Source organism: Athalia rosae, chromosome 4 (assembly GCF_917208135.1).
Source record: "Athalia rosae chromosome 4, iyAthRosa1.1, whole genome shotgun sequence".
Lineage (NCBI taxonomy): Eukaryota > Metazoa > Arthropoda > Insecta > Hymenoptera > Athaliidae > Athalia > Athalia rosae.
This window is the reverse complement of record NC_064029.1, coordinates 8414181-8430580: the sequence shown is the minus strand read 5'-3', so window position 1 is coordinate 8430580 and position 16400 is coordinate 8414181. Positions and strand designations below refer to the sequence as shown.

The window sequence follows — 16400 nt, the reverse complement described above, 5'->3', positions numbered from 1 at the left end:
TATCGTAAGCATCCGCCGAAGGAATTCTCAATTGCAAAGTACGTTCGTACAACTTGCGTTACTTATACGGTTCGAAATTTAAATTTACCTCGTCTATAACTGAGAGACCAATCTCGAACGCTCATTATAGCACCATACACCATCAATCAATTGGGCATGAAAAAAAAAAAGAAGAAAAGTGGGAGAAGAAGAAAAAAAAAAAAAGAACCGACGATGAGTAAATAAACCAAAGAGAATAATGATCTCTGCTACCCACTTAATACGTACTATTTGCAAGAGCGAATATACGTATATCGTCGGATATATAATATTTTGCAGTGTATAGAGTAGCGGTAGTGACAGCGAGTGCGACATGACGTTTCATAATTGGAGATAAGTATCGACCTCGTCGGCCGCTCGTTCCTCCGTCTCCCCATTATTTTTTTCTCTTCTTATTTCGCTTTACACTCGTTACAAATCCGGCCTAGGGTTCCCCCCCCGTCGCGCGTCTCCGCGCGGTTCGCCGATGTATCGACGAGCTTTTACGTTGCTGTTTCACAGCCATCCATCCATCCATCCATCCGTCCGATGTTGTTGCATAGGTATAATACGTATATCATGGCGAATGGTGAATGGCGAAGGTCGATCGTCCAAAAAGTAACGCGACGACGCGCGACGGTCCGTCTCTCTGGAGGTGTCTGGTCGTCGGTCGATCGGTTGAACGTGAGCACCGTTATACTTCGGTATATGTAACCGCGACACTCCCGCTCGTCGCGATACACACCGCTCGCTCTCTGTGGAAGGAAGAGTGCAGTCGTCTCTTCGGATACGTATAATCGTCTCGTACGCGGGCAGGAAGTTCTCCGCTGACAGTTTATAACCCAGCTGATACCTTCCAAGGTCAGCTTACACCACCACCTCCTCATCTTTCTCCTCCTTTTTTCCATTTCGTTTGTTAACCCTTTTTTTTTTTATTCTTTCTCTTCCGTCAGGATTGCGCTGCACTCAAGTTTAACACGATACGTCACTTCGCTGCTGTATAAGGTATACACACTCGTATCAGCGCATACGACACCGCATCGGTGTAAATATAGGTATGCCGACGATATAATTTCGAACGGGTGAAACAAACTTTCGGGATCATTCAGATAAATGATGAGAAAAAAAAAACGAATCGTCGACATTCGTACCGATCCCATGAAAAATCTGGAGGCACGCGAGACGACGTCGAAGATGCGCGGGGTGCGATGGTGGGTTTTCGTTATCGATCGGTTTCCGTCCCATAAAACAGTCGATCGGCAAATCAGATCTCGGGTGCAACGGGCGCGCAGATCGGCAGAAAGGATCGTTGCGGCTTTCAGGATGCGAATAGGAAGCAGTCGGTCGGACGCGAGACAGGAGCAAAATCTCCGTTAGAATTTACGGTTAATCTACGAATTGGAAGCAGCATGTAATGTAACATGGATATAGACGCGAGGTGGTCTCTACGACGTTACAAGCTATGGTATAAAAGTAGTATGTGCTCCGGTTTCTCGCTGCGGCTTTGCCCCGCCGCACCGTCGAGATGATAATAAGTTACGTCGTAAATAAGATCTGAGAATTAATAACTCCTGCATGGGCGTGTGGTAACCGCTGGCTCGACGTGAGGTGTGCGGTGACGTCACATCAAAAGCCGTCTCTTGTCCCTGGATATTATACGCCAGATTGTCAACGGATAATACAAAAGGAAAGGACACTCCGTGCACACGGGTAGGTATACGTATACGTATATACAGGTATATATGCCCGGGATACGGGGACTCCCGCTGATTACAGGATCGGCGCGAGAGAGAAGAGTAAAAGAAAAGAAAAAGAAAAGAAAAAGAAGTAAAAGAACCTCCGCGTTATGCACGTTCCGGACTCCTCGACGCGCGAGAGTGTCTCTTAGAAGAATTATAGGAGACGCTTTTATTCAGCTTGCGTATAACTATAGCAGAAAGAAATGGCCAACGATGCAGATCTATCTGGTCCCGGATAGCTAGGTAAATGGGTAGGTAGTAAGTTGGGTAGGAAAGATGTGGCTGTATCGTGTGCGTACCGCAACAGATCTTATGAGATTATTTAACCTGGCAGGTGTCTCCGCGCTGCACGGTAGTTAGCGGAATAGTCAAAGTATATAGTGGCCAGAAGTTTGTCTCGCTCCTGCGAGGGTATGACGTCGTTTCTTCCTGCATGGGGGACACCTAACGATCCCGCAGCTTCGCGCGACGAACGGTTCTACATACGATCTCAGCGCGCGATATATCTCGCGAGTCTCGGGCTTTTTTGCGAAAACAAAAAAAAAAAAAAAAAGAACAGTTTCTCTAATTTCATTCTCTCCTCAATTGGCTGCGACCTCTTCAAAATGTTCGTTGGAAGAAAGAAAAAAAAATAAAAAAAACTCAATAAATTAACAGACAGACGCACGGATGCGAGTATAAGAATGCAGAAGGCCGAGCCCAGTCAGGTCAACGCAACAATAACTCAATTTGTTCTTAACTCTCTCGGTTATAACTCGAGTTTCGTGTCGGACTTCGCTGAGCGCCATGGCATTTCTGCCCGGTGTATAATATACGCGCCTCACAGGCTCGTTCGACCAACGCGAGTTGTTTTGTAACACCGAACAGGTGTCTCGTTGCGACATACGCACGATCTTGTACATTCGGTGCTCGGGTGTATACATATGTGTACGTGTACACGTGTATGTACAATACACCTGATCGTCCACGATTTTCTTACACCACGCGGCATTCGTTCGCTCGATTCTCATCACCTTACCTATACGCGCACACGCGCTACACCTGTACGAATACGTGTACGTACGGAGGATTTATACATCTGATCCAAGATTTCCACGATAATTTATTCATCATTTCGTGATTCCGGACCGACTAATTTCAACCGAATGAATGAATACCGCGTGTGTGCGCCTCTGCGAGAGAATGAAGGATTATTTATTTATTTGAAATGAAGAAAAAAAAAAATTGAAAAAAATTAAAAAATTTTTGTCTTCTCTCTTTTCGTAATCAAAGCTGCCATCTCGTATACCCCGAAAAAATTTATCATGCGTGTAATATATATGAATTGCGCAATAGTTTTTATACGATTATATACATAATACAGTTATAATTACGTACCCAGCGGTAGACTAGAATTTTTGCAAATTATTTTTGTCGGTTGGACCAATTAATAATATTTTTTATCGTTATCATTCTTCATTTTGTTTTTTTTTTTTGTTTCCTACTTTTTCACTCCACTACCGTAGCTACTACCGGCCAATTAGCATACCGGCACGATACACCTCTCGCGAATAAAATGAAGTAAAAATTTGGAGCTGGTTAGAAACGGAAATGCAAAGAAAAAAGAAAAAAAAAATGGATCAATTAGAATAATCCGCTTGTCGAAATTTGTACGCGTACGTCTGAGAAGCGAGGTGAAAAAAAAAAAATATGGGAGATAAAAAAGAGAAATGGTCCACCTCATAAGACAAATCGATCCGCTTGCCAAACGACCCACGACGAAGGCCCCGATCGATCGGAGGCAGCTGTCTCGGCTTATCCGGTATAACATAAAGGTGAGTGAGGCAATTAATAGCCCGCTTATTAATCGGCGTGTTGTAACTAAATTATCATTATCAATTTCAATGTGCTAATTGACAAGAGGGGCAATTACCGATACCTCGCGATAGGAAAAAAAAGAACGGTAAGAAATTGAAGAAAAAATAAATTGCAGATAAAATAATTACCAAACGTATATCAAACGAGTGTCATTAGCGAATCATCGGGTAAATTTCTTCGGCATTATACGAACGTTTCTCATGGTACGGTGTCCCGTATTCTTTTCGCCCGATATGTCCGGGACGTTCCGTCCCGAGCGTCACACACGCCTCGGGACGAGTAAAGTTGCAATTTATAAATGCAAAATTATATTTCGCGACGATAGCAGATCTCATTTTCCGATAATATACGTTGCGCGGCGGACACCGCATACCCGTCCGATCGTAGCCGTTCCACGTTTCCGTCGATGACGTTGTGTAGTTACCCGAAGGCATGTTCGAGATCCCCCTTTACTTGGAAAGGAGATAGCGAAGCTGGCAGGTGGTAAGGATGAGCTATGGGACGGGTATCGGGTAGCGTTCCTTGCGCCCCTTTTTTTCCACTGTACACCTCGGTTTGGCCCCCCGTTGCTCCAAACACTCGGATCATGTAGCTGCTATATAGAATATCGATGTACGCGCGACAATTGATCGGCCTTATCGGATTCTTAGCTGTAAAATTTCGGACGTCTTCGATTTTCGTTGGTCGTTAATTTGAAGCGGGCTTTCGAAATCGGGTTTATGAATTTGTCTTTATTTCTTTTTTTTTCTTTTTTAATTTTTTTTCTTTTTGATCGCGAGAGGATTGTAACGTTGGAAGTGAATCTGGAAGTATTACATTGCCGTCGTCGGGTTGCGAGAGGTGAAGGAATATCGTATAAACTTCGAGTTTGAACACTCCGTTGGTATTCCATACCTGTAAAGAAATTACAATCGTGTCTCTACGGACGTATGGTATACGGTACGTACGTACATACATAACGTACACGTGCCACGAAAGATAGGTACGATAGCACTACATCAAAAGCGTTACATCGCGTTGAAATATATCGAATACATAACTGGCAGCGAGCAATTCTCTACGAAGGGGCCCGTGAGCCTTGGCTTAGATTCCAGGTTTGTCTGCAGAAAGTACCGTATACACGTAGTTTGTTCGCGATATGCATAGGTGTAGGTACACAGGTACGATACGAGCGTGTACGAGGAGCGTACGTACGTACGTACGTACGTACCGCTGCTGCACGCCACTATAGGTATAAGGCAATATTTCGTAGTACCGAACGCTACGTTATTATAAAATTCACAGACGTACAGCAGCGCTAGGCAATGGTATGTCCAGGTACACATGATACTTCGACACTTGGTAATAAATGATAATGCCATTCAGCTACAACTGTGCTGCACCGAGAAACGTCCGAGAAACTTCATTTATTTTATTTGAAATTGATAGGCGTTCTTTTTCCTTTAATTTTTTTTTTTTTTTTTTTTTCTTCGTTCGGTACGACCGGATCGCGCGGTATTATTGGTCGTTTATCGTCGACATTTCCCGAAACGCCGAGATTCACAAAAATCGATACGAATACGGTGGTCCATAACTTACGTAACGCGGCGATGAGAAGCTGCCGATCTCGCGAGTTTGAGAATAAATATGAAATGGTGGGGAGGAAAGGTGTCGTGAACTTTGAATCTGCCGTTAAAATTCTTAACCCAAAACTTGAGCTAGACGAACGCGTACGTACGCGTATTATATGTATAGTATACGATATTTACCGCTAAACGAGGCGTTCCTCGAGAGCCAACTACCTAATTTTCATTTTATTCTTATTTTATATTTTATTTCGTTTCCATCTCATTCTCTTCTTTTTCTCGTCTGACCTCCTCCTTTTTTCTTCTTCTTTTTGATTTATATATTTTTTCTCCGAGTTAAGGATCAACAATTCAACAGCATAACTTTGGAAAATTGGCGAAAACCGATCGAGACCGTCTGTAGACTTGCGAACGCGTGATAGGAGACTTCCGAAATTTAAAAATGGAACTTGAGGCCCACGACGCCCGCGGTCGCGTCCTTCCTACGGTCGTTCGGATAGCTGAGAAGCGGTATCGTTCAGCTGGTTGCTCAAGCGCAATTGGCGCCAATGAAAGAAAGGAATTTGGTGAATGGGACCACCTTGACTCACCACCGGTCTCGGTGTCGTATATTGACGGCGAAAGAAGTGGCACCAGCCGACCCAACTAGGGTCTGTTTATCTACACGCTACGTTTCGACTGCGAGAAGAAGTAGAAGAGGAGGAGGAGGAGGAAAAAAATAGAAGGAGAATAAATTCTTAGAACTGTTTGATCTTCGCTGTTTAGCAATACGTCGAAGCCAATGATTTTATCGTATGTTAAGTAGCTGAATATACTACGCGCGGAGGTTACAACTACGATGGATAGAAGTTTGAATCGATTGAAACGTAGGCTCGCGACCAACGAGTATAATATAACCGGCTCGTCGGTAAAATCTGGGGGGGGGGGGGGGGGGGGGTAAAATTACGATTTCCAAAACGCGATGATCCAACAAAACAAACGTAAAACAGCAGTCACTCTTCCTCGCGCGACAAACCGAACACGTTACGTAAATCCTCCGAATACGACGAACAAACAATTAGGAAAAAATGTCAAAAAAAAAAAAGAGATTTTCTCCGCAATGGAATGTATCACATACGCCCGATCGGCACACCTCACGCGTCCCAGGCTTTACGTAACACGTGTACGATTTTTCTCAGAATTCATCGAGCTATGAGTCATTGATGAATGATGCATGGAATCCTGAATACCGTCGTAGAACTGAAACTCTTTGGTCCACGGTCGGATGATCGAGTTGTAGGTTGGACGATATACATATATGTATATCCACGCACAGGAGTGCATCGAGGTATTCCCGATGGTTCGCCGGCGATCGTAACTAAAACGAAGATCATCACCGTGGATGAAACGTGTGTTGAAGCAAATGACCGGGGGATCAGGTGCTGTTGCTCCGGCGCGAGTACGAAGCGAAGATCGAGCGACCGAAGGGAATCAGGTATACGAGGTTGGTAGGTGGGTAGGTAGGTGGGTAGGTAGGTACCAGCGTAGTACTTTGAATGGCTGAAGGGGGAGCGTCACCTGGACTCCCGGTGTCAGAGGGGCGTCGCAACGTCGCCGATCTGACGTTAGCGAGATGCGAGATAATAGTTCAGAACTGCGGACCTGCGGAGTGGGTGTCCTTGGAACGTGGTAGCAGCAGCCATACAGCAGCAGCAGCAGCAGCAGCAGCAGCAGCAATGCCGACGAGGCCCACCACCGCGCGCTATTTGCCCCGAAGCGGTTACGCACAAATATACGCACTCCGTTCATCCTCTGCATACACTCGTCCGAGCCCCCCCCCCCTTTCCCCTCACCTTCTTTTCCCTGATTATCGTCTCAATGGCGAACAGCCCCATCGACGCGTAACATCGCCGACGATGCTGAGGTCGGTGGTGCCGCTGCGTTTTTTTTCTCTACCTTCTCCTCAGCCATGCGCTAAAGTACTTCAGAGCTGCCGTATAGCTTTGACGAGATGATGGAAGACATCCTTCCCGATCTCGGTGTCGCGGCGCTTCTGATAATGGTCTGTAATTTTCAGAAACCCTGTTCGTCTTCTATCGAACCTTTTTTTGATTTTTACTCCTGCGTTGATCAAACGGTGAACGGTATAAGGGAAGAACATGTTTCCCGGGCTTTTCGTCGTTGAAATTAATTTCATCGGGTGACGAACGGTGATAATCCGCCGGGACATACACGTACGGTGGTACGAGCGACAAAAGCGTCGCAAAGTCTTCCAATTTATCAGAAGGTATATACCTCGGTTGAGGTGGAGAGCTGTCGTTGGTCGCTTTGATTACGATTGACGTCTGTCCGCCTCTATAACTCTATCGGTAACCGAGCCGGTCGACGCTCGTAAATTCCTTCAAGGTATTCAGCGATAGTTGTCATACGGAGCGTCAGCGGAGCCGTAGCACGGTAAGGAACGGGATGGATGAAATTGGGAAAAGAAGAGTAGATAGACGAGAAGAAACGATCGTTGGAATAAGAGTCCTCCGAACATGGTCAATAATTTCAGCGCGCCTGTAACATAGGTATATAAAACGGAGAAGGGATACCGCGCGCGCGGAAGAGCTTCTTTCCTTGTATTTATTACGAACAGGTGCGTTTATTTTACTCTTTCAACGGCGTACACGTTTCATCGACGGTAGCCTGGCATCGCACCGCACCGCGTAGCAGCGACGCGATTGTTCTCGGACGGGTCGGTCGGCCGGACAAAGATCCGCGCGCGCGGTGCTGGATTACGATTACCGAGAAAACGAAGAGGAACTAGGAAGTCTTCTTACGTTCGGCGAGCTAAACCACCAGAGGTGTACTTATATTTTCTCAACATACACATATATATATATATATATATATATATAGATATATGCAGTTACGGATTAACCTCACGGGCGATTCGGACGAGCGAACGCGATGCCGGGCCGCAAAGTTGTGTCGACAGTGCCAACGTTGCGTCCAGCGGATATACAAGGTACAATAATACGAGCGGAGCATTGCACCGCGTGCATGTGGAAGCCGCAAGAGTTACCTCGAAATACGGGACAACGAATGGGGTTCGGGATCGAGAATGAAGAGAGAGGAAGAATTAAATTGCAGCGAGCACCACCGACGCCGCTCAGCGCCAACGGCTCACGTATATATATACGGCAGCGGCGATCGAAGCCACGAGACGCGCTGCAATTGCCCGTGATGATAATTGCGTAAAATGAGTCCGTGTGCACACGCGTTGCGGGTATCCCGATAAAATCCCCCCCTCCCCCCCCCCATTGATCGAACTCGACGGCTTCGAACCGTATCGCGACCGTTTTCTGTACATGAAGTCAACCTGCACCGGACCCAATCCGCCTGATGTTCGCTCTCCGCTCAAGAACTACAAGGGAATTGTTATTCACCCCGGACTTGTCGCAGTTAATCACGAAACGATATCCCTATTCGCCGCAGTGCTCGACGCTCGTTGGAACGCAATACCTTCCGAGTAGCCTGTGTAACAGTATAGCTGGAAATCGCAAGCCGAACAACACACGTCACCTCGTCCGTTCTTGCAGTGCACCCGGTGAACCATTCAGAAGACAATAAGAGGGCTTAGCGTGAAAGCTGATGAGATCTGGCCGGGATCGGAGGATCCTCGTTTCGAACCAGCGTACGATGAAACGAAGGAAGCGTACACCGGAGAGCGACGATAACTGCGGTTTGATCGAGACTTTTCGTCATCAATTTCTCGAGAGAATAGACATCGGCCGACGTACGAGAAAACAAAATATTCCTCTTCAAAAGTGTTTTCAGCGTACGTTCGTGATTACAAAATGAGTTGCGACACGGGAGGGATGAGAAGAAAGAAAGAGAGCAAAAAAAAAAATAACGAAATAACATGTGAAAGAATGATATGTTTTTAACGAGGCGATTTGAATTCAAATTCAAAGTAGCTCGCTCGATTGTTGTTCGAATGTTATTATTCAACCCCGCGACGAGATGCAACTCATTCTCTTTCACCTGTTTCAGGTGTATTCCAGGTGCATCGAGCAGCGGCCATTCTACGGATCCTGGAAATTTGAATATGCGGGAAAGTCGAAAAAAATTGGACGTACGTAGTTCCGACTGGAACACGCCGACGAAACGGTCGTCGCAGTCCAGATCAAGACCGCTCGATATGTCGGTCGGACTTTAAGTCGCGCTTAGGATTTCGAAGCGAAATTACGCACGCGAATGGAAAATATCAAACTCAAATAATGATCAAAGCGCGGATAAAATAAACTGACGATTTCTCGAAATATTTCTGAGGGCGCGCCGATTAGTCGAGGACGTTATAAGTAATACCACAAGAGGCGTCGAGTGCACGTAAGAGAGTTCTGACATGTACTTTAGTCGTTCGGAACGACCCGACGAGGCTCCGGTTGAAGTAAAATTGAAGTTGGCTTAGTCATCGCAAGAATGCGTAAAATCCATTCCGAAAGCTTGAATCGACTCGGTCGTAGAATGAATTAGGAACGAGCGAAAGGATGAGTGAACATTTTCATTCGACGAGTGATCTTATTCCAAAAGACGAGACACCGCGAGCGGACGAGTTTTTTTTAAACATCAAGCAGGGGCAGCGCTACGCCCATCAAAAGGAAAAGATAGCGCAGGGAGAACCCGAGATTTTGGAAATTTCTGAAGAATAATTGAAAGCGCTCCGGGTCCCGGAGATATGTTCTGGACTTGGGAAGAAGTCGTCCCGCCCGCGCCCTGTTTTTCCTTTTTTCACTTTCACTAATCGCGGCTACCGTAAGAGATTACATTTTTACAACTCTCGAAGGTCTCGATAACCGTAATCTCTACAACGTTTTTGTTTTTCAGGACCAGAAGCTTTTCACAAACAACTTATTCAGCCTTATTTTCTCTCTTTCGAACTATTTCTCGAGCTGACTCGTGTATACCTGATCTTCTTTCTCGCGCGCACGAACCATCCGCATGACGTAATAACGTACAAGAGAATCTTTCCGTAATAAATTTTCGTATTGTTAAAATTACGCGTATGCAAATGCGACGCCGTTAAAATTTACAGTCTTTCGTTGGGTGGTGTCAGTTTCATTTCGCGCATTATCACATCTCCTTTTTACCTTATTTCCAATTTCGTGAATGATTTTTCAAGTCTCGATCGCTCTCCCGTGAAATTAAACCCAATGGTCAATCGATGAAAACAAATTTAATCAAAGTACTCGGGGTCTACGCGATGGATTTGAATACCGATTGGTTAAGCGCGGTGCCTTTTATGTAATCGATAGATAAATCAATATCGACGTAAAGAAATCGCCAATTAGTAAGGATTTTTAAGGCGATCAGATAACTTGCTAAAAAATATATAATACACAGGATATCGCGACTGAATTCATATCAGATCTAGGCTCGCTTATAGTTGGCCAACGGTAAAACTGTCACATAGAGGTATACGTACACAGGTATACATACTTGAACGTACAGGTGTATGGGTATTGCGAGGTATGTACGAATCGGCGTTGATATTGCAATCCGTTTTGATTGACGGGTACAGTTAGAGGATTATAAATAAAATTGAAATTCGTTTCCGTCCCGATCACCTCGGGCGTCTAACGAACGGGCACCTATCACCACCCTTAGAAAGTTGGCAGCTTGTATATAAGATTGATATATTTCGTTTGAAAATTCAATTCGGCGAATAGCGAATTCTTCCGCATTGGGGCGAGTTAAACCAGACACGGCGTAATAAAGCCCAACCTCGAATTTTTGGAACCGCTATTTCAGTTAAACAACGAATTTAAAATCAAGCGTAATACGTGGCCTAGACAATAAAAAGCGAAGAAAAATAGCCGGAATTTGAATTCCGAGCGGAGAAGTCGTTGAGCCGGTCAATGCACCAGCCCAGTTATCAAAATAACTTCAAACGACGACGGTTCCTTTCGTACCATCGTGTTTCCGTCACCTTCGCCCTGCGCTTCGCCTCCCTCGAGACGCGCCACGAGGACTTGTCATATTATCGGAAATCGTTCGCGGAATATCTCGACTCCTTTAGAATTGAGACACTGCCAAATGGGTCATTTATTTATAATTACGTAAGAGCGACGCGGTGCAACACCGATACAGGAATTTCTGACGCGGGTCAAAGTTCAACGTTTCCCGCGTCACCTCCGATTACGTAACATCCACCCCGATTATAATCAAAAAACCTCCAAATAATTATTTTTTTTCAATTGTTATTTACCATCAATTGAGAGTCTCCCATCGTCAAGCGAACCATATTCCAAATAATTAACACTCCGCACTTCTTTTCATTGATGATAAATTTCATACGACACGGGTCTTAATTAATTAAATATTTTTCTGACCTGATATGTGTTATTGAAAAATTTCGAACACAAGTAATTCCACATAATAGATTCCCTCGGCAGGAGATCCTCGGTACTTTCCGTCCGCATTTACACTGGTGAAACTTTTAATTTTTCATCATTTAACGCCGAAAAACTACTGTTCCGACCATTAATTGTATGCGTACTTTCTCCACCGTGAGACGCGATCCGACTTCTATTACCACAGGTTAAATGTGAGTGGGAGGTGACGGCCGAATAATATCTTAGAAACTGGGAAAAGAGGAGAAAAAAAAAAAAAAAAAAGAATCACAAATTTCAATTAAGACTGGGAAAGTGTCAAATAGTTGGCAGAGTGGGACAACAAACGTCCGTAACTCAACAGGTACAACGCGGTACTGAAAGACATTCCAACATTGACGAGGGAATCGGTATAGGTGTAACGTCGTCGTCGTCGTCGTCTGGTGGTAAAATTTTGAGCTAACGCGCCCGAAAATTCGATCCCTCGGGAGGGGTGACGAGCAAATTTTCGTTCCGCCGTCAATTTTTGGCGACGAGATATGTACCCGAATGAGAAGAAATCGGGAAAATGGAAAAACGGGGCGCAGTGCAACCACGCGATAAACGTGAATTTGGAAAAGCTTTCGCGAAGGAAAGAGAAACTAACCGTCGGAGGGAACTTGGGGCGCCGACAGCTCGTGTACGCCGTAGTATATCCACGGAGACAATTACCCGAGCGTACGGGTTACATTATAGGGTATAAATGTGAGGAAACGGGTTAGCCGATCGTTGTAACGGACAGTTTGACATCGACGTTGGCGGTATCGAATTCCAAATACCGGAGTATTGATACGACGCACAACAACCACCGTCGGCTTTTCTCATAGGTATATACGTATACAACTATATAAGAGCGCGAGACTGTATCATGTTTGCACAGTCATCCGTACCGCATATTTCTTCTATCGACTGGCGCTCGACGGTTATAGCTACGAAGTTATACGCGCCCGGCGTATTTAAAAAAAAAAAGTCTCGCCGCGTATTGTCCCGTGTTGTACGATTCATCTGCGAGCGCGATATCGAAGTATCATCAATAATACGCATCGCCGGCTCTACAGACGACGTTGAAATACCTGTTGGACGGACGGACGCTTTTCAGATGTTAGGTACCAATGTTATAACGCGCTTACATTATACGGTATATACCTGTACCTGTAGACGAAACTGCAGCATTGCGAGGTGGGCAGGTACGGCGTGTCCTTAAACGGAATGAAATCTAGCATGTCAGATGCATGTAACGCGTTCGATATTATTAAACGCGTTACAGTCAATGCCGATTGGGATGTTGCTTCTCTATCTTGTAACGTGGAGACCAAGTTTAATGCCGGTTATGTGAAGAAGCCGTTATCGCAGCTTTGTTCGGCATACATAACTCCTTATAAAACCCAACCCAACCTTGGCTATCCTAGCCTAGTTTTGTCCAGACTTATAACCAGTATTCGAGTGCACCTACCGCGGTGTATACGTGCGTAAAAGCGGCTCGATCGAACGCCGTAATTATTTGCCATTTACAGTTACATTTAAATTTTAAAACTTCGTTAATATCTCGCCTACCGGGTTATTATGTCGACGGAGAAATGACGATATCGTTAATTCGTATCACGCGAATGATAATGTGGACCTCGGATGATTTAATGGACGGATAATTTCGTTACGTCGAGGTGAGGAAATTGTAATTGAAGTTCGTGGCGAACGGTAGACGCGTTTTCCGGATACCAGGTGCGGCCGCAACACCGCCCGTAACAACAGTTGAGGCCGAAGACTAGGGGGGGGGGAGAGAAACCGCCTTGACCGAAGTCACGATAAAACTAATTTGTAGTTTAATGAGACCCCGGAGCTTCCGTAGAGGTCAACTACTTCGTGCGATCGATGGACCCGGTGCTGGATTCGACCTATCGGTTCGTTTTGTTCCAACGACTGAGATGATTACCAAAGAGACTCAAGAGTTTTACGATCGGTTAACGACACTCCACTTGAATAGGTTAATAATAACTATACACTAGTTAGAAGTTTGTCCAAACTTTCAGATATGGAAATCAGAACGTAGTTTCAGTCAATTAATTGCTCATTAACCGGCGAATGTCTTCTCGTAAAAAAATTAAAATACGAAAAGAAAAATTCCCGAAAATCTATGCACTACCCTGTAATTTCGAATATACAAAGCTCGCGTATGTATAGTACATATTTACGAGGAATGTTGAATTATAGTAAAATTGGAGTCCCAAAATTTTCCCATATTACCGGACCTTCTCGGAAGGCTACGCATTGTCTTACACGATCCAATGTGAATTTCCTCCACAGGGTATATTGTTTCTAATAAGCCAATAAATGAAACAATGTAATTATAACGCGAAGATGCTATGTCGATGCTTGAAATGGAATTTCTCATTCCTGGTCACGTAGAAAATTTAGTCGAAAAGATAAAAAAGTAAAAAAGAATTGCGGGAGGAGCGGCAGAGTATAGAGGAGTCTGAAAGCGACGAGTAAATTTTCATACTCGCGAAAGATTTATGAATGACGAAAATAAATTGCCAACACCGTCCGTAGAAGAAAAAGAAGAATAATAAGAAGAAGAAGAAGAAGAAGTCGGTTTTCACAGAATTACCATTAGGTTCACCGTCCTGCTAGTTAGACACGTACGTATTCCCAAAATGTACAAAACGTAAAAAGTTGCGATTGAGTTTTCCTGCAGGACCATATTTCTGTATGCGAAACTCGCTCAACACGAGATTGCCAAGAGCGTATGTTTAAAGTAGACAACCCTACGACGAAAACTATTAGCTTGGCGTTAGCTGCACCCTCACGTATTACTCGGACAGACAGGTAGGCATGACAGATATGCCGGAGCGCGGCGTATCCCCCAAAAACACGAACGTACCCCAGCGTCGAGTTTTCGAGTGTTATTTTTCTCCGAAGTCACGTCGTTCGAGTTACTGGCCCATGTTTTTTGGTCGTTGACATTTCGGTCGTCGATTCCAAATATCCCCACTTGTCCTCAACGTTCATCCGGACGGTCGAGTGATCGATTATTCGGCCGATAAGACTCGCAGCTTCCCGGTAATCTATGTGGGCCGTGCGTGGAAGGGTTTGTCTATTTCGACGTGTTATAGTTTTATTTCCGTAACCGGATACGCTTACGTGAAGAGCTTCCGAACCGAAATAGAATCGGCGATGCACCGGTGTAGAGCGTTATATACGCGCGCGCTCGCGGCGTTCAATTTAACGGGGGAGTCGAACGAGGAGGAGAGAAAAATAGATAGAAGAGGTAAAGAAAAAAAGTGAATAAAATAAACCGAAATAAAGAAAGAGAACAAAAATAATATGATGGTGAAAACACGGGGGAGAGATGCAGCGGAAAGGAGCGGTTGCATCGAAATAACCAACTGGAACTCATCCAAGCAGACTATCTCACGCTTCGCTAAGCGAACGGGCAGCTAGCGATAGAAGTGCCCGTGCTTCTGAACTCCTCGTGCTTCTCCCGTACACCGTTTCGTAAAAGTTTGTTCGAACGAGGAGTGGGTGTCCCGAACCCATCCGTATTCGAGTAGGTACAGAGGTATGTAGGTACGTAATATCGCGACGCATCACCCCTAATCGTAGGGTTAATAACTCGAGGGTTGACCTCGCGGCATCGGAGCTTTGGCGAGGTAATGAAAAAAAAAAAGAACAAGAAACTAGAAAAAACTCTATACAAAACTCACGTTAGAGTTCACACACTATCGCAAAGCGAGGTATTTACAAGTGTTTTCCACCGAGCGCGCAAGTGGAATCTCGAGTCTTGAATCTCGAGTCGGACCGACCGTACGATGCATCCGATGGCAAGGGAAATGGAACGAAATGAAACGCGTCGCATCGATCGATACTTCGATTCCGAGGTTTGATTCGAAAGATTAATTCGATTGAAAAAACTCACCAGATCCTGATGCAGTTTTTGAACATTGTAATATCCCTTGTGATACTTAAACCACATCACTGTATGAACTTTGCACCAACCAACACATTTCGGTGAACAATACATAAGTCTATTACGGTGTACTTCGTCGCGATATTTGGGAAGTAAAAATTTTATCCACGTATCCAATTATATCTTCCGATGAACCGGGTGGAATGAAACTGTCTATGAGGTACACGCACCTGTACGGAGTAACGATATCGTTGAGAGACTACGACCCTCGTAAAGAGGTGTGTAAATTCTCCGGAGGTTTATACGCGCGGTGAGTAAGAAGAAAAAAAAAAAAAAAAAATAGGCGTTCGTTCCACGTGGGAAAAAATCGTCGCTACCGTTAACCCGCGTATACACGGAGTCTCGGTGCTGTGAGATAATCAGGCGTTATTTACAACTCCGGTAGCAAGGCAACAATATCGGCAACGAGTGCACGCCGATGGAGGAGTATCCTCGCGTAATATTATCGGTATATATATTAAGTGCAAGATGCGAGTCGGAAGACGCGTTTCCTTGGCGCACGAACGAGACACACTGCGGGTTCTAGCAGCGCACCAGGCCAAGTATAGGCCGCTGCGTCGACGAGATGCACACGTGCGTCGCTAGACGACATGAACAGCTTGACTAAAATTAATTAAAAAAAGAATATATATATACATATATATAAACGTCCTCGGAAACTAAACGATTTGGTCTAAGAATCCGAAACTCCGAAAAGGCGCGCGAGCTCTCGTTCTACGCTGGCGATCGCGCGCCCCTCCACCCCCCCCCCCCCCCCCCGCCCCCCTTTAATTATCGTTAAACGCGATTGAAAACGCAGGTAAAAATTTCACCTGCGCAACGCGTTATGAATGAGTTATTATCTGCGTATGCTATTTGCACA

At 45.0% G+C, this 16400-nt stretch overlaps 1 protein-coding gene across 7 annotated transcripts in view; it reads right to left on the bottom strand.

Annotated features, from left to right (window-relative positions):
- LOC105684468 (rho GTPase-activating protein 20-like) overlaps positions 1-16400 on the bottom strand; it is a 143693-nt gene that overhangs the window by 11786 nt on the left and 115507 nt on the right. The window contains exon 2 of one of the 7 annotated variants that reach the window (XM_048654052.1): positions 15488-15708. The exons of 5 other annotated variants lie outside the window; for them this stretch is intronic. In XM_048654052.1, coding sequence (XP_048510009.1) covers positions 15488-15592 — 105 coding nt within the window. In that variant the 5' untranslated portion in view covers positions 15593-15708. Of the gene's footprint in view, positions 1-15487; positions 16052-16400 lie in introns of those variants that run through there. One more of the 7 variants, XM_012397818.3, reaches the window with a different exon arrangement.